Raw genomic sequence first — 27966 nt, 5'->3', positions numbered from 1 at the left:
TCTTATGCTGAACACAGCACTCCAGGTGGGGTCTCGAGAAAACCCTCAGTGCACAATATTTCAGGTGTCCTTTGTTCGCCCATGTAGAACAATAAGCACAGAATCGGGTGTGCTGAGGAGCAAAGAAAGGAAGTATGATTCAAGTGCTACCATGATTATGCTGACTTCAAAATAGAGACCAGCAGAGACTCTGTTCTTGTGAGACACCTTGAGAGGCACCTCCATAGCAAACAGAAATATTAACTGCACTGAAGCCAATTATGTTGTGTTGCACAGACCTCCTCCACAGCTGTCATCAGGAATATGCCCGTGTCAGAACTACGCGGAGCTTAGTAAACAGAAGTCCCTGAACTACAGATGTTTTTTGGTGAAAAGAAAAACTTCACGTTGTTAAATAAAATTCGTAAGACTTTAAATTGATGGATTACAAAAGCCAAGACGCAGCAGATTACACCTGATGCTCTTAAAGAGTATTAAGGAGAATTGGAGATAGCTAGCAGGCACTCTCCTACTTAAAACTTCTGGCACTGGACTTAATATTTTGAAGCACTGCACATCCACCCCCCCTCCAAATGAAACAGCTTTGAATAATTAGTTTTAACCAAATTATTTCCAGCAGATTCAGAGAAGCTCTCAACAACTGACTTCACTTTTGAAACGGCAGACTTTACAGTAGCAAGTACTTTGAAATACAGTTATTTGTTTGCATGCCTTTTACAGGTGTCACAAATGATGGTTTGTCTTGTAATGACTGTGAAACCACTGCTTGTATTTCCACTGAACAGGGCTTTTAAATATGGTATTACTGGTAAATATTAATTTGACATATGTCAAATTACTATTTTCAACACAAGTATTTGGAAGCAAGTCAGGAAGAATACAAGTTACAAAAATAAAACCAAAACGTGCCTTTCATTGTACTATATATTTAAAGACCGTGTTACTTACAGTTGGGATGCATATCTTGCTCAAGGGATTGCCATCCAGTAGGTATGAGCCATTGAAGGTCACATATTCATCATAATATTGAGGTGCCTGAGGAATAACACTGCACAGTAATTTACGCTTCTCTTCTATTTTTTTTCTTATGTGCAAGTATTCAAAATACGGGTTTGCTCTCTCAGAACTGTATGGCTGAATCTCTTCAAGTTTCAAAGAATCAACAATAGCAGCCAGCGACTGCTGGGTTTTCTCCTTAGCCTGTAGTACAGAAGGGTTCACTTGCACAGGCTGAGGCACACGTGACACCTTTCTTTTACGTGGATGATGTACCTGAGCATCATCCTCTTCAGTTAATCTAATCCTTGCTTTCATAGATGCTGACGATTCAGACTCTTTTTCTGATGTCTGCATGCAACCAATAGGGTTCTGCTTACCCTGGTTAGCAAGTATATTTGCTCTGTTCCTTGTAATTCTTTGAGGTACTTCTTGCTGTTCCACCTTCTGATCCTCAGCAATTTCTTCTTCTTCTAGTTTAACTATTTGGCTGTATTTATGCACCTCTTCCTGTGTAATCTGTTGTGAACTATTTTCCAAATTAGATAAAGAGGAGTACTGTGGTGGATCATCTGTCAACACATTTTCTCTGTCTGCAGTGCAGGGTTTTTTATTAGCTGATTCATTTGTAATTCCCTTTGACATTCCTGAACTTAGTTCACAGAGATCAACATCAGCTTTATTATCAACAGCATGCACTGAAACCAACTTTTCCTCTTGGCCTTTTTCATTTCTGAAGTCCGAAGTATCTGCTGCATTACTATCCACTTCACTCTGAGCATTCTTGCAAGCAATTTTACTGAACGCGTACGAATTTACGTTTAATTGTGAACTGCTATCACTTTTAGGAATATCTTTTTCTAATGGGACTGTAGGTAAAGCACTCACCCTTTCATAGCTCTGTGAAATATCCTTCACAGAGTTCTCAGAATATATAGCAATGGGTGCATCAGCCTTCTTAATGTTTGAAGGGAAGAAAGCATTTTCCAGCTCTCTGGTACTAGTAGCACCTGTATCTAAAGCAGAAGTTGTAGTTTGAACTAGATTTTGTTGTTGTACAAATGATGAATCTTGACTGCTAATTCCTGGTAAAGAAATGTGTTTAGACGCATCTGAGAGTGGCTGGATAGATAAAGAACAAGGCGACTGTGAAGGCAGAAATGATGCAGGTTCTTGAGAACTTCCCTTAATTTCAGCATGCTGAGGCAAAAATTCAGATACTTGTTGCTCTTTTAATGTCCTGTTTTCAGAATTATGCACTGCTATAACACTGTTAGCATCTTGCTCTGATACACCATAACCAGAGCTGTTAAACTCATTGTTTAATGAATTAAGTCTGTCAAAAGGCACATCCCACGGTTTGGTTTGCTGAGTCACACCACTTTGACTACATGGCTCTAAATGCATGTTACAGTCTTCTGAAGGGTTTATCTGAGCAGTATTTTTAATAGTACTTGTACCTGTCATTGGCTGCTTGCTGCTAACAGCTCCAGTTGGAGATGACGTAAAGTTTGACTGCAAACCTGACATACTACTTTGAAAATCTCTTTCAAGCATGCTACACGGTAGTTCTGGTTTAGGAGAAGAGCTAGCGTAAGTCTGAACTGATGGCAGAGCATTCTGATTATTTTCTTCTGATATTCGAGGCTGTTTGCTGTGTTCAGAAACAGCAGCAGGCATGCTGCATCTTTGAACCTCTACAACAGGTCTACACTCATTCAAAACCAGTTTAACATCTTCAACAGACGCTGATCTAATGTACATCGGTGGAAGCCGGTTTGTGAAAGGTGGCTTAATGCGATCTGGCAACTCAGCAAGACCATCAGTCTCTTTTTCAAGAATGGCTGGTGATTTGGCACTTGCCAAAAATGGTGATTGTGAAAAAGACATTTGGGAATCAGAACCTTCTAGCATAAAGTCTGAATCATATTCGACTACAGGCCTTGGGGTAGTTACTGTGGTATGGCAAGAATCCTCAGAGCTTGCAACTGAAACTACAGACACTGATCTGGAGCTCAGACCTGTCTTTTCACTTTCTGATTTGGGGGATCTATTTAAATTGTCTAAAACCAGTGAAGGCTTTATAACATTGACACTTCTTGTATCTACTGATTGTGATCTATTACTTGTAGCATCTTTCTGCTGTTTTTCTTTCATACAAACATCAGGCAATTCTGAGCTTTTTGAACGAATCAGTTCTTTGCTTTTTACTTCAGCTAATGACTGTTTTGGTTTTTCTTTCATCTTGTTAAGTTCTAAACAAGCACGGTTTCTTAAACGTTCCTTTTCTTTCTGTTTTATTTTTTCTTTATGCTTTCTATGCCACTGCTCTATTTCCAGATCTTTAAGGCTAAGCATTCTTTCAAAACTAGTTTGCATTAAATCATCATTGACTAATCTTTTTTCTTTAGGTCGAGCATCCTTTGGTGCAGGAGCTGGCTTAGGCTTAAGTTTCTCATGTTCAAGTTTTAGTTTAAGTAAACTACTTTGATGCAGTTTATGCTTGTCTCTCTCTTTGTATCGGTCTATATCTTTATCTTTTTTATCCTTCTCTCTACCATCTGGAGTTTTCAACAAATCATCTTTCGGTTTTTCTTTCAAAGATGACAGCTTGTCATGCACTGGTTTATTACTTTCCGTAATACTGCATCTCCTTTCCTCTTGCATGTGTTTTGAGTTTGCTGCTGTTGAGATTTCCTTGTCTCTGGATTTGTCTTTTCTTTCAAGTTCCTTTTCTTTGTCTTTAGTTCTATTTTTTTCTGATTTAGTATAATCAGATTCTTTTTCAAACTGCTTGGCTTTTCTTTCAGTACAGTGTTTTTCTTTGCTTTCAGCCCAATGTCTGTCTTTATCAGCCTTTTCCTTATCATGCTTCTTATCAATTTTTTCTTTATTTCTTTCTTTGTCCTCGAGTTTTTTAAGAGTACCTGTGCTTTTTATTTTATCATTTTCCTTATGGCATCTTTCTGCTTGCTGGAAATTTGGCTTCTCTTTCACTTTCTCTAAATTTTCATTTGCTTCTGCTTTTTCTTTCTCCATCTTGTATTCATGTTTTACCTTTTTCTCTTTTTCTCCATTTTTTCTTTCTACCTTTTCAACATCTTTTTCTTTGGCTGAGGTTCGCTTTTCAGTCTTTTCTTTATTTTCCTTTAAATTCTTTTCCTGTTTTTCACTATCTGTTTCTTTTTCTGTTAAATGCATGCTGGCTGCCTCATCTTTAACACCAAAGCAGAACAATTCTATTTCTTTATCTGCAAGCATAATTTCTTTTTCTTCTTTTGTGTCTTTTATTTTTTCATCCTTGAGAAACTTCTCATTTTCCTTTTTGTTCTTCTCTTTCTCTCTCTCCTCTTTAGCATTTCTCTCTTTCTGGAACTGTCTTTCCTTAACTAACTTATCTTCTTTTGCCACAGCTTTTTCTAGCTTTGATTTTCTGTCTGAAGATAGAGATTCATGCTCTGTATTTAACAACGTATCTTCATTTTCATCACTTTTGAAAAAGTTCTCTTTCCAAAATTCTCTGTCAAACTCAATACTTCTTTGAACCTCTTTAGCATTATCTTTATGTTTATGCTTTTCCTTCTCCCCATCCTGTTCTTTTTTGTGCTTGTCCTTTTCTCTTTCTTTGTGTCTTAATTTATGTTTTTTAAGTGTTTTACCTTCCTTGTCAATCTTTCTCAGAGTATACTCTGAATTCTCAAGTGTTGAGCTATTATCTTCCTCTTTAATTTTGGGACTAGATTTTTCACCAAATTCTAAGTGAAAATCTTTCTGATGATGCTTGCTTTTTTCTTTGTGCTTGCAAGATTTGCCACTAGAACTTTCTACCAGATATTCAGAATCAGTGCTGTGATCATACCGAACTAATTCAGACTGCAATGTTATTTCAGAACCTCCTGGTGATAAGCAAGTTTTGGTGTTTTCCTGTTTTAATGGTGTTGATTGCTTTTCACTTAATCCACAGGGATGCTTTGGAGATTTGCCAGCAGTGATATGAAACAGATGTAAAGAAGAATCTTCTTTTGGGGTGAAAGCCTTCTTAAAGGTTTCTTCCTCTCTGGTTTTATCTAATGAATCTAACGCAGAAGTAGCTATATTTGTTACTCTAGCATTTTCTTTTTCTTGCTTTAGTTCTTGATTCTCTTTATTTTTGCTCTGATTTTTTACTTTCCTTTTAACTTTGCCTTTTTGCTTGTGTTCATTTGTAACCATGTATTCTTTCTTCACTCTTACATCAGAATTTGATGTCTCTGAAATAGAGCAAGGAGAGACTATCTTCTTGTCCTGAAGTACTTCTTCATCTGAACTTTCAGAACTTGAATACAGAACTCTAGATGATTTCTGCTTTTTGCTTTTAAATGATTTTGAAAAGACAACTTTTTCTTGTTTCACAAATAAGCTGTTCTTTTCAACTTCAGTCTCATCCTCTTTCCTTAGGTCTTTTCTAAGAATGTGTTTGTCATCAATCATTTTTTTCATTTCATCTTCATCATCATCTTTAAACTCATACTCATCAAGAGCAGATGGAAGTGGTGCCTTACTAGGCACCATCTGTTTGCTGTCATTGGCTACAGAGTCCTTTTCTGCTTCTGAATCAATATTCCCCTCTACACTGGAAGGATTTACAGATGGAGCTTCTTCAGAATCTAGTGAAAGAAAACCAAAAATTAAGTCAATATTGATGGGAGATTCTTTATACTTTAGTTTAGGACAAAATAGTTCAGTTCAGCAGTCATACTTCCACACAAATGAAAAAAGAGAAAAAGCACTCAAACTACACAATAAACCTTCTCACTAGAATTAAGTTTTTTAAGATAAAACGAAAGATCATGAAACCAAAGTGCTCCCCACACTGAGCTCTCACTCAGGTATGTAAAAATATTAATTAGCATTTGTCCCAGTCTAATTACTTTAAATTTTGTAAACCACATCTATTATGCATCATTCCTGTATAACCTTTCTCAAGAACATCTTACTATAATGACTCATTCCTCCAGAAATTTAACAACTCTTATACTCTCTAACAACTAAACTATGCTCCTCCATGTGAACTATTTAGTCATGTTTCACCAGCAGATAAGCTTTTATTCTTAAAAGACAGAAAGTTCCTCATCTAAAGAAATTCCCTCATGAACCTTTATGCACCTGATATGGACAGCCCAAGTAGACTATGCTATAATTCACTGCAACTGGTCTCTGCTATATGAGTGCATAGCATGGAGCAAGTATGTTGTACTGGATGTCCTTGACTTCCAAGTGGAAACTGTGCCTCAAATTAAATTTTAGGAAACATATGGATCACCACCTGATCATATGACGATCTAGAACGCAAAAATATTTTCAAAGTATTTCTGGATATATTGTTTCCTCCAAATAAGGTTCCAAGTCAAGCCTCTTCAGCTGAACCTATTAAGTTTGTTTTTTAAAAAGAACTGAAATGTGGTAATATTCAGCACCATGGACTAGAGATTTAACATACTGAATAAAAAGAGAAAGAGTTTGAAATAATAGTATAAGAAGTGATGAAGCAGTTTCAATGCATTAAAAGTTTGAATGAGAAAAACCCCGTATGTTCTGCTGCAAGATTCCCCCTCATTTCCAGTAGGATTCTCTGTGGACTAACTGCCAGTATACGATGGTTAAGACACTTACCTTGTCAGCAGGCTTCTCAGCTACTTTGTATTCAACAAGACAATATCAACAAAACAGATTCCAGAAGTTCCCGATATCTTCTATATTACGTGTAGGACCCAGTACATATTACTAGTTCTGTGCTACCAGTTTTTTATGTATTCCCCTCCCTCTCTCATATATACATGCCATCATCTTCCTGCCTTAACTCTAACCACTCCTTGTTAACTTGCTTGTGCCTTCCCTTCACCCTTTTCCTACAAGGTAGCTGCTGCTTCTCTCTTTCATGTCCCTATTTATTTTGCTCTTAACAGTCTTTCCCCATTGCAAACTCAGAGAGCTTACTTCGTAATGACCAAAGGTAAAGCAATGGAAGTACAGGAGATGGATCATCTATTCTCTAATCCTGACTGCTTGAGAAACTGCAGAGAACATTCTGCTCCTCTTGGAAACCAGCCCATGAAAACTAAGCAAGACCCTACACAGACAGCCGTTGAGGAATCAATTGCTAAATAGTAACAATTTTCTATTATGCATATGTAAAAATATTTTTCTTAAGATTAATGATTTGGCTAAGATTAAGTAGATTCTGTGGAGCAATGCCATGACTGTCCCTTAAAAAAGAACGACTATGTACTGTATTTCAGGCTATTCTTCTAATGCCAAAAAAGTTTATACTGCATCAGAACATTTACGAGCTCTACACAGGGCAATATGACTTTTTTTTTTTCTGCTTGAAATATAGTGAAACCTTGAATGGAAAACATTCCTAGGGGTTTGGTTTTGGGGTCTTTTTGTTCATTTGTTTAGTTGGTTTTGGATTTTATTGTCAGAGAAAAAGGAACTGATTTTATCATGTGACAAGACGCTCTCCCTCATGTAACTTTCACAGAATGGTTGAGGTTGGAAGGGACCTCTGGAGGTTACCTTGTCCAACACCCCTGCTCAGGCAATGCCACCCAGAGCCAGCTCTCCAGGACCATGTCCAGGCAGCTTTTGAATATCTCCAAGAATGGAGACCCCACAGACTCCCCAGGCATCCTGTGCCAGTGCTGTCATCCTCACAGTGAAAAAATGTTTCCAGCTGTTCAGAGGGAATGTCCTGTGCTTCAGTTTGTGTCCACTGCCTCTGGTCCTGTCACTGGGCACCACTGAAAGGAGCCTAGCTCTGTCCTCTTTGCACCCTCCCTGTAGGTATTTGTACACATTGGTAAGATCTGCCTGAGCCTTCTCTTCTCCAGGCTGAACAGTCCCAGCTCTCTCAGTCTCTTCTCACAGGAGAGATGTTCCAGTTCCTTCATCACCTTCCTGGCCCTCCACTGGACTCTCTCCAGTATGTCCCTGTCTCTCTTATAATGGAGAGCCCAGAGCAGGACCCAGCACTCCAGCTGTGGCCTCACCAGTGCTGAGCAGAGGGGAAGGATCACCTCCCTCCACCTGCTGGCAACACTCCTAATGCAGCCCTGGATACCACTGGCCTTCTTTGGTGCAAGGGCACTTTGTGCCACTGATCACCACCCTCCGGGCTTGGCCATTCAGCCAGTTTTCAATCCACCTCATTTCTTTTATTCAAAAGAACCTAAATTGCTGAAGACTCTGTGAAAAGCAGAAAGAAAAGTTCCTCTCTGGCACTCAAGCAAATTACTGATGGTCAAGAATCTTTTGCTTCCAAGGAGATAACAGCTGTTAACTGTGCCTCAAGAGATGATACCTGCTCCTTAATCTGCAGAAATACAGTAGGGGCCAAGAATTACTGCCTCCATGTAAGCAAGCTACTATCTGGTCACATTCACAAACCAGTGATTCACTCACTGGCAGGGACTTTTTACTGAGTAAGTGTAACTAGTTACACCCATGTGAGACACCGATTCATCTACTAAGGGTGTGAAATAAGTGACTTTAGGGATATTTCCCCCCAAAAAGACCTTTCAGAAACCACTTTGTATCAAAATAAATGTGATACTTTCTCTGTATCTTTCTCTGGTAAACCCACCATTCTGAAGTAGGGCTGATTTGGAGTGGGAAAGGCTTATTAAAGAGAGAGAGAGAAGAAAAAAAAAACAAATCAGAATAAATATTTCAGATAGTTCAATTGAAAGATTTGAAAACTACCTCTAAAACTTAAAGTGGAAAACAACCTTCGCAATAGCAACTGCTACCTGCAGCAACTCTTCACAGCTAACACTACACAAAAGATTAAAATCACCTAACCAGGTGAACTAATGCAACCGAGGTATGCAATTAAATGGCTACTTTTACCTGAGCAACTGTCCTCATCATCAGAGATGGGCACCTCCCTTTTCAATAGCATTTCCAACTCTTCAGTTTCAGCAACATCAACCGGTCTCTCCCCATGCTTATTGGCTTGAAATGGATTTCCACCATGTCGAAGCAACAGCTTCACAATCTGCAGCATTAAATAAATTTTTAGGTTATCCACAACATGTTACTTGACCAACAAAAAACCCCAACTTCTATTGCACACAAAGTGTGGATAATGTGATACGCTATCTTAAACTCCTACCTATTAAGCTGAGACTGCAAAGCAAGACTTCAGCAACTAGAATGCAAAGTCCAGGTACTCATAATCTGCTCATTAAAGGAGGTAATATAATAGGGAAGACTAAAGAAAGTTGTTCTGTTACACAGACTAACATCATCATAAAAATAAACAACAGTGGCCTTTTGTTCTTGCTGTTCTAGCAGTTCCTCACATAATTCACATGGTTCCTAACCAACCTCTCTACTCCTCTGCATTCAATTCACCCCCTTGCTCCAAATTTTTTAAAACTTAACTCTTAAGGAACAGGAAAAGTTTTTTCAAGTAGCAGTTCTACTGGTTTCCACAGCATTTCAGAAAAGCCCTGACAGAGATCCAAGTATCTTATTGGAGGACCAAACTCCCCCCATCCCCAACTGAATACAGTAGAGCAAAAACATCAACTTCTCTACCATCAGGGGAAACAAAAAAGTTGTTAAAGCTACAATGATACCAAGGCCACCACATTTTCAGCATAGTATCCGGTATTTTTTTTCAGTCCTCCATGCTAAGCGTGGGGAAATTCAGCAGTGTGATACAGTAACATGAAACTTCAGAATTTTTCTCATACGTAATGTCAGTAGTCACAGATACATATACTGAGACCAGACCAGCAAAAGGTCATGTTCTCCAAATCTTTATCACAATTTTATGCAAGTTTAATCTAAAGACCCAACTTTTGTTTAGATACTCATAAGAAACAGGTACTAAATAGTTAATAAGAATTTCACAATCAGATTATCATAATTCTTTTCTCTAGCCTTTCCAGAATATCCTTTCAAACTGAACATCATTTGGAAGGTATACTTAAGACATAGTTTCTATTTTTAACTTTATGTAACTGATCACACATGAAGTAATGAAATAAAAGAGACATAAGGACAAAAGGAGATAAAAGGAGAGCACAGTAATTTCTGCATCTAACTTGCAGAAAACAAGAACAATTTCAGAAATTACTGTAAAATATCTGAAGTGCTCCATTTATCTTCTCTGCTAGGTTATTCTTGTTTTGGTTTTGGTTGTTTTTTTTTTTTTCAAAAATAAAAAATATATCCAACAAAGCTCTATTTCAAAGTTCATGAACAAATATATAAAAATAAATGTAGGGTATACAACTTTAAATATTTTATATATTTATAAAAAGCATCTTTTACTCTCCTGCATGTACAGAAAGAAAAAAATTTCCCCAAACAGTATTCTGTTTGGAGACATTTTTTTTTCTTTTGAGAACTCTATAGAGTAGAAGTCTCTCTTAAAACAAAGTCATTAAAATGCTTATTTATTTAAAAAGTAACAGTTTTAAATACTGAAGAAAACAGATACTAGTAGAAAATAGCTGGCAACTGAAATAGGATAAAAAGCAAGATGAAACAAAGAAAACCAAAATAATTTTAAGATGCCCCCAAAACAGCAGAAGCAGAATTATTAAACCATATGAGAGTAATCAGGACAGTTAGGATTTGTTGTAAAGACAGAGCATTTCGAGCCACTTGTTTAGTCCTCTCCCACTCTCTCAGCAAACTCACATTTCTATGCCCACTACTAGCAGAATCGTGAAGCGGCGTGTCATCATCCAAGCCCTGTGTGTTCACATCGGCTCCTGCTGCTATCAGGACTTTAGCAACATCGTAGTAACCGACATTACAAGCTTCATGCAGTGGTGTCCAACCTATAGTGAAGAGTGATAAGCGTGAGTTTGAAAGGTCAAAGATTTTTGGTTTTTTCTCCTGTGCTACAGATCTCTATCACCTTGAAACATTTCAAAATACACTCACACACAGTAGTTGGCAGGAAGGTAATGACATCTATCTGATGAATAACACATGCTTTATCAATGTTAAACTTCATGCCAATAAATTCCACGTTTTACTGTGATTAAATTGAACACAGAAATCACTAATCAAATAGTAAAAGACAAAATGCGACACAAAATCCCCAAGCTAAACATGTTAGAAATTCTTTGACTAGTGAGCATTTGAACACGTTGTTAGGTATATATAAGTAACATTATTCTATATAGAAACAATATGAAAGTATGGGAGAGAATAAGTATGGCAAATTATCATAACCAGTGCTGCTTTAGAGCCACTGAACATGTAGCAGGAATCACTAATAGTGTTCAGCAGCTATTAGTCTAAGATACCAAGCTAATCATCGTCAGAGAACTCATTCCTAATGATGATTCTCTTCCTAGAATATTAGTCATTTTCAGCAATTTTGATTTCCATATTGATAATCTGAAGTTCAGAGCTCATTTTTTGTAGCAGAGCCTCAACTGAAGATGACAATCAACTCGCACAGGCTATATTCCTTACCTAAATCTCCCCAACTTGATGCCTTGCACTTCATAGCTGCCCTGAACTTCCAGCCTGCTGTTGATGCCTTCTCAAGGCCCAGTTTTGGGAAGGCATTCAACTTCTATTTCCAACATAACCAGGGCAAGTCTGGAAGAGTTTATTCACCTGAACTCGGCATCTAATAAATAATGCATCTAATCAATAATGCATCTAATCAGTATGTCCATGAAGAGGAGGTACAAGAACGTCCCATCCCCCCAATTTATATAATCCCTCATAGTAAGGTAACTTCTCATCTTCATCTCTCACTCAAATTCTCACCTGCCACTCATTAAACTGAAAAAAAAAAAAAAGGTTCTACCTTACTCAGTGGCAAAACACTTCTTCCTAGTCTTCATACACAAAATTTCCCCTCCAATCATCACCAGTCACTCACTTCCAGCACTGCCTACCACCTCCTTCATTCCAGTTTTTTATAACTTGCCTTCTTCCCCACTCATCAATAATGATGACACTCTTCTGCTCTCAGCCCTGTAATCCATGTCTTCTCACCTCTTATTAATTCTCCCTGTAATTCATTCTTCTCCATGTTTTACTGCTTTGCCTTTCTATCCTGTCACAATGTCCAGCCTGCCAACTCTAGTCCTGGCTTGCTCTCAACATCTGTTTCCTTTACTCTTGTTCTCACACAGCAGTATCATTCTGGCAGATATCCCATGAGCAGGGTTACTTCCCCCATTACTAATTCATTTTCTGCTTTGTTCTGCCAAATTCTTAGCTAAAAACCTATAATTCTCTAAACTTCACTGCATCCGAAATTCTTACTTTGCTCTACCCATGACTGCTCAAATCCTCCCCCTCTTCTTGACTTTTTCCTCTGCACAGGATTTTGAAGCTCAGCCACCTCTGCTACTCAATTTGGATTACCAATGGAAAAGTATCTCACTTGATCCCAAACACAACCTCCAGAGTTCTGAATAAAGCCTCTAACAACTTGCTTCCAATTATTTCTCAGACCCAACTCTCAACCATTCTCCTCATCCTTTCATTGGTCTTTAAAATTAAGTTAAATATCTGTACTGAGTCATGCTGGGATGAAGTTATGAAGTTAACTTACTTCATACCAGCCCACAGTGTGCTGTGCATTGCATTTGGAATTAAAACAATGTTCATAACACACCAGTCTGATCCAAACTAACCCAAGGTGTATTCCATACCATACAATGTCATGGTCAGCAATAAAAGCTCAGGGAAAGGAGAAGGAAGGAGGGATGTTCATAGTTATGGTGTTTGTCTTCCCAAGCAACCATTACACCTGCTGAGGCCCTGCTTCCCAGGAAATGGCTGGATGTTTGCCTGCTGATGGGAAGTAGTGAATGAATTAATCTTTTTCCCTTGCTTGCACGTGCAGCTTTTGCTATTCTTATTAAACAGTCTTTAACTCAACCCATGAGGGCTTTTTTCCATCTTATTTTCTCCCTCTGCACTGTGGAGGAAGGAGAGTGAGAGCAGCTGGGTGGGTGCTTGGCAGCTGGCCAAGGTTAACCCACCACATCTCTTCTTGAAGCATTTTTATTCTTGCTGTGATTTATATGGGTCTGACTTCCCCTGAACTTCCCTTGCCTTTTCTAAAATTGCTCTTTCAACAAGTTCTCATCTCCCCTCTCAACTTCTCTGAAGATCCCCCTGGGTTTTACTTCTGCTTCCTTTTTCTTCCTTCTCTACAAATAAGTCCTGAGCAGCCTCATCTTCAAACAAATTCAGCTACCCTCTGTACACCACGAAATCATTCACATGTTTCTTAACTAAAATCAAGATTTTAGCACATCTCATTAATCTCTTGATGTCAAGTTTGAGCTGACCACTAATTGTACCATATAATTCTTAATTTCTCTCTCTTGGGCCTGCTACCTCAGGTCATCTCACCATTCCCATTAAAAGTATAATTTTCCTTATAACCATTCAGACCCATAAACCAAGCATCTTTAAGCAAGCTTCACTGTAGGTCTGTCAAAACTCTCATTCAGACCTTCATTATGTTTCTGTTTCTATTATGCAATGACTCCAAAAAATTGACACTCCTAGTGCTGTCAGTTAATAATACCAGCGAGTATTCTCAATATTCTCTTTATTCCCTTGCGATGCCCTCAGCTCCCCACAAATTTTGACACCTTTTCTTCAGCATTACCCTTTGCATTGGGAGCACAGTCGTTCTGAACATCACCAGAAGCAACACGGGTCTTTCTCATATTTATTTCCTCACTTTCTCATGATCCACTTCTACTATGAATGCAAAAAAGCCAGCATTTAATGGTTAATGTTGAGAGGTAGAGTATTAGGAGCTGTTTGTTATGCTGTTTATATAGTGTGTACTTGACACTTGTATTATTTTTAGAGTTGTCCTTGTATCTAAGGGAGAAAGGTCTACTGAATCCTGTCTTTTTATGAATGTCTCTTAGAACCCAACCTCACAACAACCTCTGCACCAACCGTTTATCCTGTGATTTAGCTTTCCTTCCACTCTGTTCACTCCTCATTACCCCAACCCCCCACTATGCCTTAAATGTCTACTCAATACTCTGGCTCCTAAGTCTTACACCCCTTTACACTGGCTGAGGAAAACCCAACAGGTACTTTGGCTTATCTCAGTATGTAAATGCATTTAATTTGGTGCCTGGCCAATCAACAGCTGGCAACTACTGAACTCAAAACTGCAGGTTCTGTCTTCTGTGGAAGCATTACTTTGGGGATCTCGTATTTACTCTGCTGGAGATTTTTTACTAAATTGTGTAGAAACTTAACTACTGTGAGAGTATCAAAAGCAAAATAGGCAGAAATTAGCCAGCAGGTTCCAAAAAATTATTTAGGAGGTCTTGCAGACAGACAGGCAGCACAGACATTTCCTTACAGAAAGGTTACTAAGCAGATACTAAGAAAAGTAAAGTAAGATACCAAGTAAAGGATACTAAAAATATGGTACAAGTTACAACTTACCTTAAAGCTTATCAATCAGTGCTGGTATCACAGCAGACACTGACATATCAAAACTAGCATTAATCTAGCAGGACTAGATGACAAGTGCAAGCTATACCACACTCATCTGCTTTGGCGTGTATTAGCTGCCACAATGTACATTACAGTGCTACCACCTTCACTGTTACTAAACTTTACATCTCACATAGCCTACAGTCCCATTGTCAGTTACTGACTTTGCCTAGTACAATTCTACAAAGTTCAGCAAGTGTGCACGTGTATTTATTTTTTATATGTGCCTAGTGTGCAAAGGCCCTGGCTGCAACTCAAGCATCCAGGTATTATTATACCATTCTACTAATATACTATGTACTACAGTGTCCTAGGTACTACCACTGCCATCAGAAGTAAAAACAGGATTTGAAATTATATTTTTCATTTGAATGTAGCATGAACTGAAATTAAATTGCTGACAACTTCAGCAGTTACATTTAATTCATACAGTTCAGAGAACATGTATCAACTTACCTGCAAAATCTTTTACATTCACATTTGCACCTAAACTTATTAGCTCCTTAACCTGTTTAACATCCCCTCGAATTGCTGCCATATGTAGAGGAGTTTCCCCTCGTTCATTTCTCTTGTTAACTTTGTCTTTCTGTCTTGAAGAGGAGCTTGAAGTTTTCTTTTGTGTTGGCGTTGTTTGTAAGGGATGATTTAAGGTGGAATCTACAACACAAGTTTTTTAATGGTCACCAAGTTATTTAACACTATCTTTACTTCATCGCATTTTAATAAATGTATTCAAAGACTACAGTTATCATTGAATAGTTATATTTAAATGAAGGATCCATTTGACACTGCACATGTACCAACATAATGCCTATCGGCAACGTGCAAAAGGTTGTTTTGCACAGTTTCACTATTTTTCAAGTGGGTTTCAAGGACAGATTAAGTCTATCCAAAGTACAAGGTTCACATACTCTGGTATAAATTCTTCTGAAACAATACAAAGCAGTATTGACACTGTTTCTCCTTCCTCCAGCACACTTCCACTGTATTTTTATGTAGTGGGATCTCAGTTTAAGGAGTTATTTGTTGTGCATTGTACTCCCTGCTCCTTCTCAGTTGTGCCACCACAAATGGTTTTGGGTGGTCTGGACAGTAAACTACTATTACTAAATTTTCTCAGTATTTTCTCAAAAATAAGAGGAGCCATAAAGATTTACACAAAAGGAGAAACTGCAGTAAGAAAAATGCAATACATGCTGTCTGGTAGTCTTTGGTTACAGGGAGTCAGTTAAAATATCATCTGCTGTAATTAAAGTTATTAATACATTTGACACAATATATGCTTCTTACAAAAGAGTGCTTTATGAACATATATACTGAAATAATCGAATTTTAGCCAAAATATTTTCCTTCAAACATTATTCTATTGAAGAGTGTCTATTAATTAAAAGTGAAATCCTTAACCAAAGCAGTCTCGTTCTATTTCAATAACAGTTTTAAAAAAAAGTATGCAATAGTTCAGGCAATGTTTGTAGAGATTTGATGGAAAGAAGAGAGCCTGTAAGTCCCAACTTCTGCAACTTTTATAATTTGAAACAGAGAGCTAAAGCGTATCAGTCTGTAGTTTCCATCTTTACAATTCCTTGAGTTTAATCTCTCAAGCAACTGAGAACAATATATCCATGGGCTAGGGACTCAAAGGTTTTCATATATGGGGTAGACTTCCCTGGCCAGAGAGGCTTAAGAATATCCTTTTTACCCCCAAAACTATTCCAAAATCTGAAGAGCTTTTTATAGATACCTACTCTTGCCTTGCCTTTCTCTACACAGATTTTGTTTTAAACATAGCAGGATATGTAACTGGCACCAAATTCTTAAGGAAATGTAGCCACTCACTTTTAAAGGCCAAATTTGTAAAAACATTACATGGGTATATATACATACATAAAGACTTTTAAAATACAAGTGAATCAAGGAAAGTTTGAGGTTCTGAATTTTAAAAAAAGGTTGTCTCCCCTCTCCCATTAAATCCTATGGAGACAAATGATTTCGTTTCCTTCTAAATTAAAATCCTGCTCCAAGTGGAGGCAATGAGACAGTAGTTAAACTTCATGAAAAATAGAGAGTACTTCAGGTTTTAATTAATGCATATGGAACAGTGTCTGAGAGGCAAAAATAATCAAAGGAAGAAAAGAGATTTTCAGGTTTTACAGATATCATAATACAAAGCTTTGCACATAAATACAGAAGGTCAAGAATTTTTCAGCAGATGTCTCGTCAATGCACAACAGAATTACTGGAATTACAAATAATGTTTTTTTTAATGTCAATAAAAAGCAAGGATTGTTGAAAGCCAGCAGAGTTCAGAATACCATTATTAGGACAGAATTAAACCGGCAGGAGGAAGAAAACTGTAAACTTCGTAAGATCACCTGGACTGTTGTCTCTTGCTGTCATCTGCATGAGAAGTGCCATCTGTTTGCGCTCTGACAGAGGATAACCAAAAAGAATGCTAACTGGTGTTGATTTCTTATTTCCAGCATCCTTCTTCATTTTCTTTTTTTCCGGACCTTCCTTCTCTGGAAATATTAACATTAAAAACTCAAACTGCTGTTCTATTAGAACATTTTTCTAGAAATAAAACAGCCTTTTAAGGTATGTGAACTGGTGATTGGTGGCAGGTGATGAAAAACAGAAATTGCATCTCTAATTTGCTGCATTTGTATTAGTTTTGGTTACCTGTTCTAATCAGGATAATAAGCCATTGAGTTAAAGCACTTCAAGCTATAAGGAGGATCACTAAAAATTTCTAAAAGATGAAAAACCTGTTTCCCAGCAGGAAGACTGTATATGACACGGCTTTAACTTTCAGAGAATCAAGTCAGGCCCTTAAAAAATTTTTTAAGATCAGCTAGTCAACTTTCAGCCTTGAATACAGGTCTGAGACTGTGCTCTATTCCACTTCTCTCTGGATATAATGTTAAAAATTAGAAAAGACTTTTTAATACTGTTATTTGTTAGGTAATTGGATAAAAGATTGTGTGTCTCAAACTCATCCTGTTATTTCACCTTAGAGCAATTTCTTCTCAAAAATTCATATCCTTCCAAAACATACAGCTATTTTATATACATAACTTATTTCCTTTTATGAATATTTATGGTAGTTGTTTAATATTTCATGTCCAAGTTTTAAACCAGGAGCTAAAATTACACATCTAAATAAACAGACCATTTCTAAAGCTGTTCAGTACCTACAAACTCCCACAGATCTTCAGACTGGTTAAATGTGTTCTGAAATCAGACAACTTTTTAATACCTACTGAATTCCAAAACTAGAATTTTATTTGTGTAATTTGGAAACTTTAGTCCATGTCTTCTATTCTTTTCAGAAGTTCCTCCTTCATTTTTCTGTATAAAGGTCTCCTAAACCACACACAGGCATGTAGATAAACATATGATAGAAAACAACTGATTCGTGATTAAGTAATTTCAACTAAATCACTTTTAACTGGAGCAGTATTTAACCATCGTAACATCAAACAAGGACAAAATTTCAATGCATAAAATTTCTTTTGATAAAACTGTTTTCCACATATCTCCCTACCTGGTCATTATTGTTTAACTGTATTTTCTAGAGACATATTAATTTGCATTTATGTGTAGTGAAGAGTGTTCATTTTCTGTAATTATCTCATCTTTCCTGGCAACTGCTCTTTTTCTGTCTTAACAAGTTCTTAACCAATTCAACATTTTATACTTTGTAAGCAGCTTATATTGCTTGCATGTTAGAGTTACAACATCTACCTTTTTCTTCAGAGCCCCTAAAATTACTGCTTGGATGTAAAAGATGGCTTAAGGAACTTTAGTCACATACATGGTGACTTGGAATTAAAATTTTTGAAAGAGTTAAAAAAGTTTTCTAACCACCAACATCAAGAAGGAATGGTCTGAAGAGTAACAGATTCAATCAACAAAAATGACATCTCCAAACTGTGAGCAGATAATTCCCTTCGTTCACTCCTTAAAAGCCCAAGTTCAGTATGAGCCTTTCCAGAGACCCTGTTCACTCTACTGCAACCTCTCCTTTTGGAAGCTTCCCTACCAACCACATTAAGCAGCAGGTCAGGACTCTGAACCCTACAGTCCCAAGTAAACCCAACTCACCCTCCAAGATGGACTACTAAACACAAAGACAGGGACAGAATTCAGTAAGGATGTCTACGGCCTACTTTCTCCTCTGTGGCTGGCTGGTGTGCTAACACCTAATACAGCAAGAAAGAACATGAAACAAAGCTCAGATCTAAAAATCAAAATGTGGAATAAGTAATAAATTAAAGAGGACAGAGGGGAAAGATGTTGGACTGATTAATTATACTCAGCCATAACAGTATGCTAGAATTTGGCTGGGAATTGGTTGAGGCTTGGTTGGGGTTGTTACTATTAGTTAAATAAGCCTGGTTGCCACACTGACCTTTTTAATTCTTTCTGTAATAAGTTATTTCATCTTATTCTTACTGTGACTGATTACCACCTGATGACGCATTGTTCATCCGCTTTTAGTTCATCTTAGTATTTTGGGTGATACTGAAAAAAGTGTGGAAATGCAATTAAGCTCCAGCCAAGGTTGGGAAAGAATTGTATTTTTATTACTGTCCCTATGATTATACTGGTCTCCCAGTTTTCTTCCTAAATCTCAACCTTAAACACATTGTGAAAACTTCATTTAAAAAAAAAATTGGTTATCTGCAAGAGCAGAAAATCTTAAAACAGAAGACTCCACTGAGGCAAACTTCACTAACCTACCGCAGAGAGCCAAAAATTAATAAAAACTACAAATTAGTAGCTTAAATTCCTTTGACGTTCCTAACAAGGTACCATTCCCTGATTCATTAAGCCCAAACTGACTCTTTTTATCTTTAGATTTTCTTCACTTCTGCCTTAGGTGCCCTCCTTGTGTCATTCATTTCATCTCAATTCATCTTCTGCCTTCCTAGCCTTCTCTAAATCCCATCTTCTAGGTTTGATTACATACATAGGCTCTAGTAATACAATGCTCTAGAAGCATGGGAAGGCACATAATCAGTGCACATTTTGAATTCCATAATGACCAAATAAGAAATACATGGTTTTACAGACCAAACAATTATGAGCAAGACTATTTAAAAAACTGAAAGCTACAGACCTATGTACATATTAAAAAACCCTACAAATGTATCATCATGTTTAAAAAGGAAAAAAGATCCCTTTTACAGAGTAATTGATGAGATTTTTTCTGAACTACATGCATTTCATACTGCTGAATATCTAAATATCCATTCAATATCCAAATCAACACTACTGTTCTACTGGTAGAATGTCTGCATAGGAAAATTTAAATGAAACCTAAAGTGAAATTGTACTTATGCATTTTCACTGCAAATATGCTGCTCTCTCTCCAAGGATAATGTACAGCATACCCTTCATTGACTAATTTAGTATTTCTGTCAAAACAACACATTTCAGTTTGTCTGGCATGATCCGCTGTTATTTACTGCTCATGATTCTTTTCTTGAAAAACACATTCATTTTCATTCGAATTATTCCTTAAAATTTTATAGCTTTACTGAGTTTGAGAAAATAATACATCAAAATAAGTGAAATAAATTTTTTTTGTGTGATCTAGCTTTTACTTTTTTACTATACCATGTACTTTTCCAGGTATTTTTATCTGGCAGTTTTTGGGTTTGTTTGGTTTTTTTAAAAATTAATTGTTAGCAAAGCCTACTAAGTAAATGAGTGCAGTTTGTTCCCATCTCATGTTTAGTATTGCCAAATAACACGAAGATCCTCCCCTACATATTCCAATGAATTCCAGTGATGGGGCAAGTTATTCTTCTATTACTCTTTATTAACACCATGTTTGCAAAGCATTTCTAGAGCTTACCAATTAAAAGTACCAAGTAAGAATACAACTGCTCTCACCAAGTTATACTGTAATTATGCCCTTAGCACACAAAAAAAGGACACAATTTTATTAAAACTTATGTGAGACGTCATATGTGTTTTCAGTAAATCTAAACAGTTCAATACACAAAATTAATATGATCAACAACCTAAAAAAAAAGTCTCAGAACTAAAGCAGGTGCACCTGATAATCCATTTACTGGAGCACGTCCTGTAAGAGGCTGTTGCTTTTCCCCATCAAGATCTCATGCAAATGCCCTGGTTCTGAATGTACAAGATAGAACCATATAGGACAAAAGGGGCAGAAAGAAGCAAAAGGGAGGGAGTAGGGCATATAGAAGAGAATTTTTTATAGATGAAAAAAAAAATAAATAAAAAAATTAGATTGTAAAAAAAGTACCTTTAAAAAAAAATCCAAGGAAAACAATAATGGAACTATCAATAAAGAAGTTACACAAAACCACAGAAAAATTATTATAAATTACTGGGAACCCCCATCATGCTTATTGCAGAATATACTGTAAGCTTTGTTTTCACTACTCCAAGAATATCATCACGCAGTACACTATATTTAGCAGGAGAAGACTTTAACTTTTTAGCTATTCTTTATCTTGCGTTAACAGAAAAGTTTTCACAGCTGTGTACTTGATGTTTATATAATTTGGACAGTTACAACATCCCCAATAAAGGAATAATATCAGTTTAAGAAATTAAGTTTAGGTAAAATTTAATGTATAAAATTGACAAAGTCATTTAGGTTTTGGAGTTTTTGTAGATTTTGAGCATTTTGTTTTCAAAGTCTATGGAATACAAATATCTTCCTTTACATTCACTTAGCACTTTTTGGGTGTTCTTTAGCAGTTAGAAATTGAATATCAGGGAATTTCTTATTTGTTATTAAGAACATAAAAATCAAAACTCTTCAGGTGCCTTCACATTCAATTATCTATTAAATAACCTTCATAATATATGGCCAAATCTATCAGGACAAAATTCCTTTTAAGATTTTGCAATGTAAGCTTTTCACCCAACACTTAATAAAAAAGGATTTTAAAATAGCTGAGTTATGTGAAACAGTGATTTAGGTGCATTTGAGCACTTACTTGTAGAAGAGCTTCATGAAATTTATTACAGTACTTAAACGTACTGAAATGAGAAACATCAGTCATTAACGATTATTTTAGGAGAATTTATGCATCACAGATTATGTCCCAAGGCACTCAATAATGTACCTTTTTTTTTGTTAAACTGCAAATTCCCAATCAAGTAATTTCTAAATGTTTTAGGAAAATAGATTATTAAATAATGTAACGTGGATTTCTCAAAACAAACCATGCCAAACTAACAGAATATTCCATTTGGTAAAATAATCACTTTGGTGGATAAAGGAAATAAAGCAAAAAGACCAAATTCAAACGTCAGGGCTCATGATAGTCTGGTTTCATGCAGAACTCCTATCATAGTGTAAATTGTATGGAATAACAGGATTAAGAAATAGGACCACGCAAAGCTAAAATACAAACTGCTTGAACTAAATGCTTCTAAGCAAGAAGAATTTATAAGATTGCGTGATTTACAACAAAAGACTAATATACTTATCACTAACAACTGTAGCAGGTCAAGACCATCAATACTGCATATGATGAAGTTAAGAGAGACAGAGTTATGATGTGTGTGGATGTAGCAATGTGACTGAAGTTATTTTAAAGAGTACACCATGACTGATTGCTGCTTCCTATCCCCAAAGAAAGATTAGAATGTGATGAAGAGACACATTATCACAGTATACTCACAGTATACTATACACCATAGAGATATCAAGGTACTATTGTAATACCCAATTAACTAAGTGTATAGCATATTTATTTAACCAAACACATACAAAATCACCTCCACTTTCCTGCCTCTAGTCGAAACAACAGTTAAAGGAACTTGAAATATTTGAACAATAACTCCAGACCCAGCAAGCAAGTGTGTAAACAGTAATAGCTCCACTAACCTCTTGTAACTATGGGAAGCCCAAGTATAGAAACTGTGTTACTATGATGTACACATAGCACAAAAAGGTAGGTCAGCTGTTTGCTTTTCTGGATGTCAATTAAATGCTAAAAGAAATATGACTGTGCCATGTTCGGACTTCCAAGACAGGAATTGAAGGGGTCAGAAAACAAAACTTAGATGCTACTAAACAGAAAATATGGAGAACATCATTTTCAAGGAAAGATCAACAAATTAGCACATTCAGTGTAATTGTAACTCTTGTTACATAGCTGATTATTCAGGAAGAACAAAACTACAAAAAAAGGCAAAAAAGCTCCTATATTTATATTCACAATGAAAAGATTTTTCTGATCTGCAGTTATGTTTAATTATTATGAAAAATTCGAATTTAACTCTTCATACTAGTAAGGTGCAGAAAGCAAACAAACTTGTCCTTTGCAAAAGCAGCACTTGCCTGTTGTTCTTATTCTGATAACCACATCAGGGGTTGTTTAAAAGTAAACAGATTAAGTAAATTAACAAAATTTAAATAATGCTATTTAAGCAGTCTAAATAAGTGATGGCTTCTCAACCAAATTATGGGTTTGGATTGGGAGTCTTCAAATCAGAAAATTTATTTCAAAAGGTATGAAAAATGCTTCTCCTCCTTCCACCAGTCTTAATCAAAGCTTGCATGTAGAATCCTTCATAAGATTAAGTTATACTGCAGAATTTGCAGTATAAATAAATTTGACTGCAGGATGTATATATCATATTAGCTTTTTGTGGATGCTCTGATCAAAGAATGGGGATGTGATAACAGAGCCCTCAGTTTAGGAGAGCAGTCCAAACCAGGACAGTGTAACTAACAGGCACACCCCTGCATTAAAAGAAACTGAGAAGAGAATGTTGCTGCTTAAAGACAAGTATTTAGTGCCATTTCAGGTGCTGTTGCTGTCCTGCTGGCCTCTTCAGAAGGCCACAGGTCTCCCATGACTCACATTATCTTTCAGCCCTGTGCAGACTTCTCAGCTACTGCAGAAATCTCAACTGGCATTGCATGACTACTTTCAGGCAACTGTACTTGGTCCTAAACCCTATGAAATTATTAAGAAAGTAACCTAAAGGCTAAATATCAAAATATTTAATACAAATTTATTGCAGCAGTACTTAGCCAAAACCACTAATTTAAATCTAAATTTAGATAACTAGGATAACTAGAATTGTTCTAGACTCCTATGGGACACTACAAATGATGTTTGATTTCAGTCTTGCCAAAGCTGACTGTGTGTGAAATTTACTTCCTGTATAGTTTTGTAGAAATCAAGTTTTAAAAATTATTTCCAAATTAACACAAGTTTGGCTGCTCATGTTCATTATCACTTACAGTTTCTAGACAATACCTGAACCAAAAAAATCCCCCACCACAGAAAGGAACAAGAAGTGGAATTACAGGGGGCAATTTTTACATAAATAAAGCAGAAAAGACAAAAATCTTAGTTTATGAATGAATACTCTGGACATAGAACCGAGACAGATCTAAGGATGTAAAGCTCTAAAAATTAGGTATTCCCATTCTTTGATTGATTTGCCTTCCTAAACAGGATGAAACCCAATTATCATGGGGTTTCTACTATCAGCTAGCAACCCTAACATGTATCTTGGAGATAAATAATTTATTAAACTATTAATTAAATCAATTTAAATCCTTTTTATGACATTTCTTGATTTTTTTATTCACCCAGACTCTAAATCTTCCAAAATATTTGAAAATCAAACTCAATAGACTTATCTGTTACAGAGAAACTACTCAGCAACACGGTAAAAACATTTTGCTATTCTGAACTCTTAAAAAAACGTATTGGAAGGCTATTAAAAATAAACTATGGGGAAAGAATAAAATACATCCTGGAACTGTAATTGACAGTGGGAAGCATGGAGTAGTACCAAATATTTTTTTTCAGAATCTTTTCAATTATGTATTGTATATATAACCTTTGACCATTTCCCTAGAATACCAGTACAGATTTTCACAAAGTATGAGAAGAAAACTGAAATATATATATTTTTTAAAAACACTAGCACTGCCGTCTGATAAGCAGCTTTCCATCACCTTTTCTTTTTCCCCTCTCTCTGGTTACACTCTCATCTACAAAAACTTACTTTCTTCCTTCTCAAGTACCATTTGCCATTCTCTCTCCATAGTTAGCAGGGAGACACTTCCATCAGAGGTAACAGTTTAGTCCAGTGACAGCAAACCTCTTCAATGTGTAATGCCAAGTTTGTGTCAGAAGCAGCACTGCATTTCATGATCACTCATGTCAGTCCTAATCCATGTCAGTGACAAACCTGGCACCAGTGTAAGTGGTTAATTCCCACTGGACTAATCTAATTGGTTAGGTACACAATCAGCATTACAAGGACTGTTTTCTAGTAATGCTCCTGTCACTAAAGTTTCAGGAAATCTTTGGTACGAAGTTTCTCATATGTGAAATGGGGTAGTTGCTCTTACCTCCTTACCTTCAGCAGTCATGAAATTAACAACAAGCTATAATGTTTGCTACACAGCAGTTAAAAACTATGTGCCTTTTATTGCTACATTAAGTATTTTTTGCCCCTACTTGAACTGTTTATTTCATCTCCCTGCTGCAACTTCTAACAAAAAGATTTTGTAGTGTGTACATTGTCTTTTTGTGCATGTCTAAATGCCTAATCAATATTGTTTGTGGCAACTGTGACAGTAGATCTTATATAGCAAGAGAAACACAAAAAATTACGTTACCTTACAAGATGCTGAAACAATGAATTATTTAAAGTTGATGGAGGTGTGGAGAGATGACAAAAGATTTTCGACACAGAAAACGTTAGATAAGTGCTAAATTTTGCTTCTAAATATATTTATTTCCATTATGAAAAATAGTTAGGGTCTGATACCAAGCAATAAAACTAATAAAGCAGATGCTGGGAGCATATTTCTAATTTATACATGGTCTTTTCAAAATCAAGTGGTATCATGAATAGTGTAAGAATCTAGAATTTTGTAGAACCACTGAAAACAGAGATCTAAAGCCAAGAGTACTGTTTTTTAATCTGACTATTTCAAGTTTGGATTTCATACCATAACAAAAACATGCATGTAATATCCAGGAGCCAAATCTTCTGCATTAAATCAATCCTGGACAAAACTTATAAGTATATACCTCAGTACATGTTGATCTTACATTTAAATCTAAGCATATTAAATCTAAGCATATTACCTCTTTATGAAAATATCCAAATGTACAATGAGCAGTGTATAAGAAACTGTAGTACTGAGCCTCTGAGAAATTTGGGGAACATACCTTCTGGTGGCCTTCCAGAGGGTACAGATACTGTTTTGCTACCAACAGAACTATTACTGAACTATGACATAGATAACTAATTACCTAGATTCAGAGATAGCTGTACTCTTGGAATATATCCAGATCCCTCCATCTTGATTTGAAAAGAGCCATGTTAAGAATGGTTTTTTGAAGTCTTGAAATCAATTTTAATAGAATATGCTTAAATTAGGAAGAACTACCAGCCTGTGCAGAAAAGGTATCCTAAAAAGATCATAGGAGCTTAGACTGAAAGAAAGTTTGCTCTCCATGGCTAGTTTAGTTAGTTTCATAACCTTAGCAACCTTCCCTTTTATATGGAAGACATCTACCAATCTTTCCCACTCTCCCTCCCAAAAAAAGACTGACAGCTGTGTCTCAAATCAAGGCACTTACATGTCTTTTCATCAGTTTACCTGTTTAAACAAATGGACCTCTAGAGATGACAACGAAAGGAAAGATTTACTACTAAAATAGAAGCAAAAGAACGAGGTTAGGAAACAACTGGAAAATGTAGATAAACTATACTGGCATGCTAGCTCTTGCTAATGATAGGATGAAAGCCTATCAAGGCTGAGATGTAACAATCAGAAGCAAGCAAGCAACTTTTACCCTTTTTTATAGGGGAAAAATAATCAATATAAAAACATAATATACAATTAATTAAATTAGGACGTATTTTACCAACAAATAATTAATTAAGGAAATAAAAAGGTTCTACCTGTGTCTGAATTGCGATCTTCATTTCTGGATGGACTAATAGTAAAAGGAAGTTTACGTTTCATGGAAGACTTTTCTTTCATCTCCTTCCCCACATCACTCCTATCCACTTTTGGAGTTTTGCTGTAGGATGCAATCTTGTCCTTGCTCTAATATAAATAAAAAGTATACTAAGTAATTTTTGCATAAAGCAGAATAGTCTTATAATGTATATAGACTGAAAAGACTGCTATGTGAGAATGTACAGGCATGTGTGTATGTGTATTACATAGCTTATTCAAAAAGTTTTAAAGCAACCTTACTAGAAATAATGAATGCCATTTCTTTCTTTTTAAAATTAGACTCCTCTGTGTTATTTCTAAATACTTCCAGATACATCACTGTAGAACTGCTGTTCACTATTAGAGCCTTGATTAATAAGCAAAAGAACACCACAAACTGGACAAGAATTTTCTAAGTTTTAACAACTAATCCCAATTTCCTTCCCTGACCATAACATATCACATTAAAAGCACATTAAAAGCCCACACCGCAATTCAGACTGTGAATAGTAACACAGTAACAACAAAAAAAAAACTCTAACAACCCTCCCCTGCCTCCACCCCCACCCTGTAATCCATCCATACACAATTCCCTTTCTATTTCCACAGGAATAATAGTGTAGTGTTTCACTTTCTAAAGCAAAATTTACTAAGAACTTGGAAAATTCATGAAAAAACTTTTAAAACTGGTATCAAATTTAGAAAATATGTACAATCTACTTGGAATTTTTAATTGCATAAATGTGAGATTTGGGGTTTATAAAACATATTTCAGGATAAACAGTGAAAAACATGGATGGGCACAACATTAACTTATGTTTAATTGCTTTGATAATACAGGATGTCAAAGTACGTGAAAGATACCAGGTTAGTGAAAAGATCACTTCAAAGAACTCTCTGCAAACCCCAACATTTTGGCCTACCAATATAGATGCAACTGTAGAGACATAACATTTTTCTGTTCATTACATGCTGCAGAAACACATTATGCAGCTATCTTTGCTATCACAACTCCACAGCTTTATATCATTCTCAACAGATGATCAGATGAAACCATGAACAGATCCGTTTTCTAAAGGTAGAATAGGCATATAGATTTGCCAATCAGTGAAAATCAAAAGGTTGCTCCTTGGTACTTCTGAAGCAAGAAGTTAAAAGATTTATTCCGATTAGAAGAAAGCTAGAAAACTCCCAATTAATGTTACTGTTCTTGAGGGCACCCTTCCTTTTTTTAAAAAGCAAACACAGCTAAGAAGAGTACCTTAATTACATCATCTCACACTCTGAGTTTAAACTGTTGCCAAAAGGCTAGGCAGAAGTGATTACAAAAAAAAGCCTGAAAACAAACTCTACAATCTTCAGACAACAAATGTCTGTACCAGGGAAATCACAAAGAAGAGATCAGTCTAATGTCTGAATTCCTGAAGTAACAGGTTGATGCTCCCAGAGAAAACCTAATCTTCACTCAGTTTGGA

At 36.2% G+C, this 27966-nt stretch overlaps 1 protein-coding gene across 3 annotated transcripts in view; it reads right to left on the bottom strand.

Annotated features, from left to right (window-relative positions):
- ANKRD12 (ankyrin repeat domain 12) overlaps nucleotides 1-27966 on the bottom strand; it is a 67524-nt gene that overhangs the window by 12653 nt on the left and 26905 nt on the right. For 2 of the 3 annotated variants that reach the window (XM_074899204.1, XM_074899203.1), the window contains 6 exons: nucleotides 26452-26599; nucleotides 16881-17027; nucleotides 14965-15165; nucleotides 10693-10835; nucleotides 8887-9034; nucleotides 949-5642 (listed from right to left, as the gene is read on the bottom strand). In XM_074899204.1, the coding sequence (XP_074755305.1) occupies nucleotides 949-5642; nucleotides 8887-9034; nucleotides 10693-10835; nucleotides 14965-15165; nucleotides 16881-17027; nucleotides 26452-26599 (5481 nt within the window). The remainder of the gene's footprint in view (nucleotides 1-948; nucleotides 5643-8886; nucleotides 9035-10692; nucleotides 10836-14964; nucleotides 15166-16880; nucleotides 17028-26451; nucleotides 26600-27966) is intronic. The other variant, XM_074899205.1, reaches the window with a different exon arrangement.

Source organism: Athene noctua, chromosome 2 (genome assembly GCF_965140245.1).
Source record: "Athene noctua chromosome 2, bAthNoc1.hap1.1, whole genome shotgun sequence".
Taxonomy (NCBI): Eukaryota; Metazoa; Chordata; class Aves; order Strigiformes; family Strigidae; genus Athene; species Athene noctua.
Note: the sequence above shows the minus strand (reverse complement) of the source record. Positions and strands in the feature narration are given on the sequence as shown.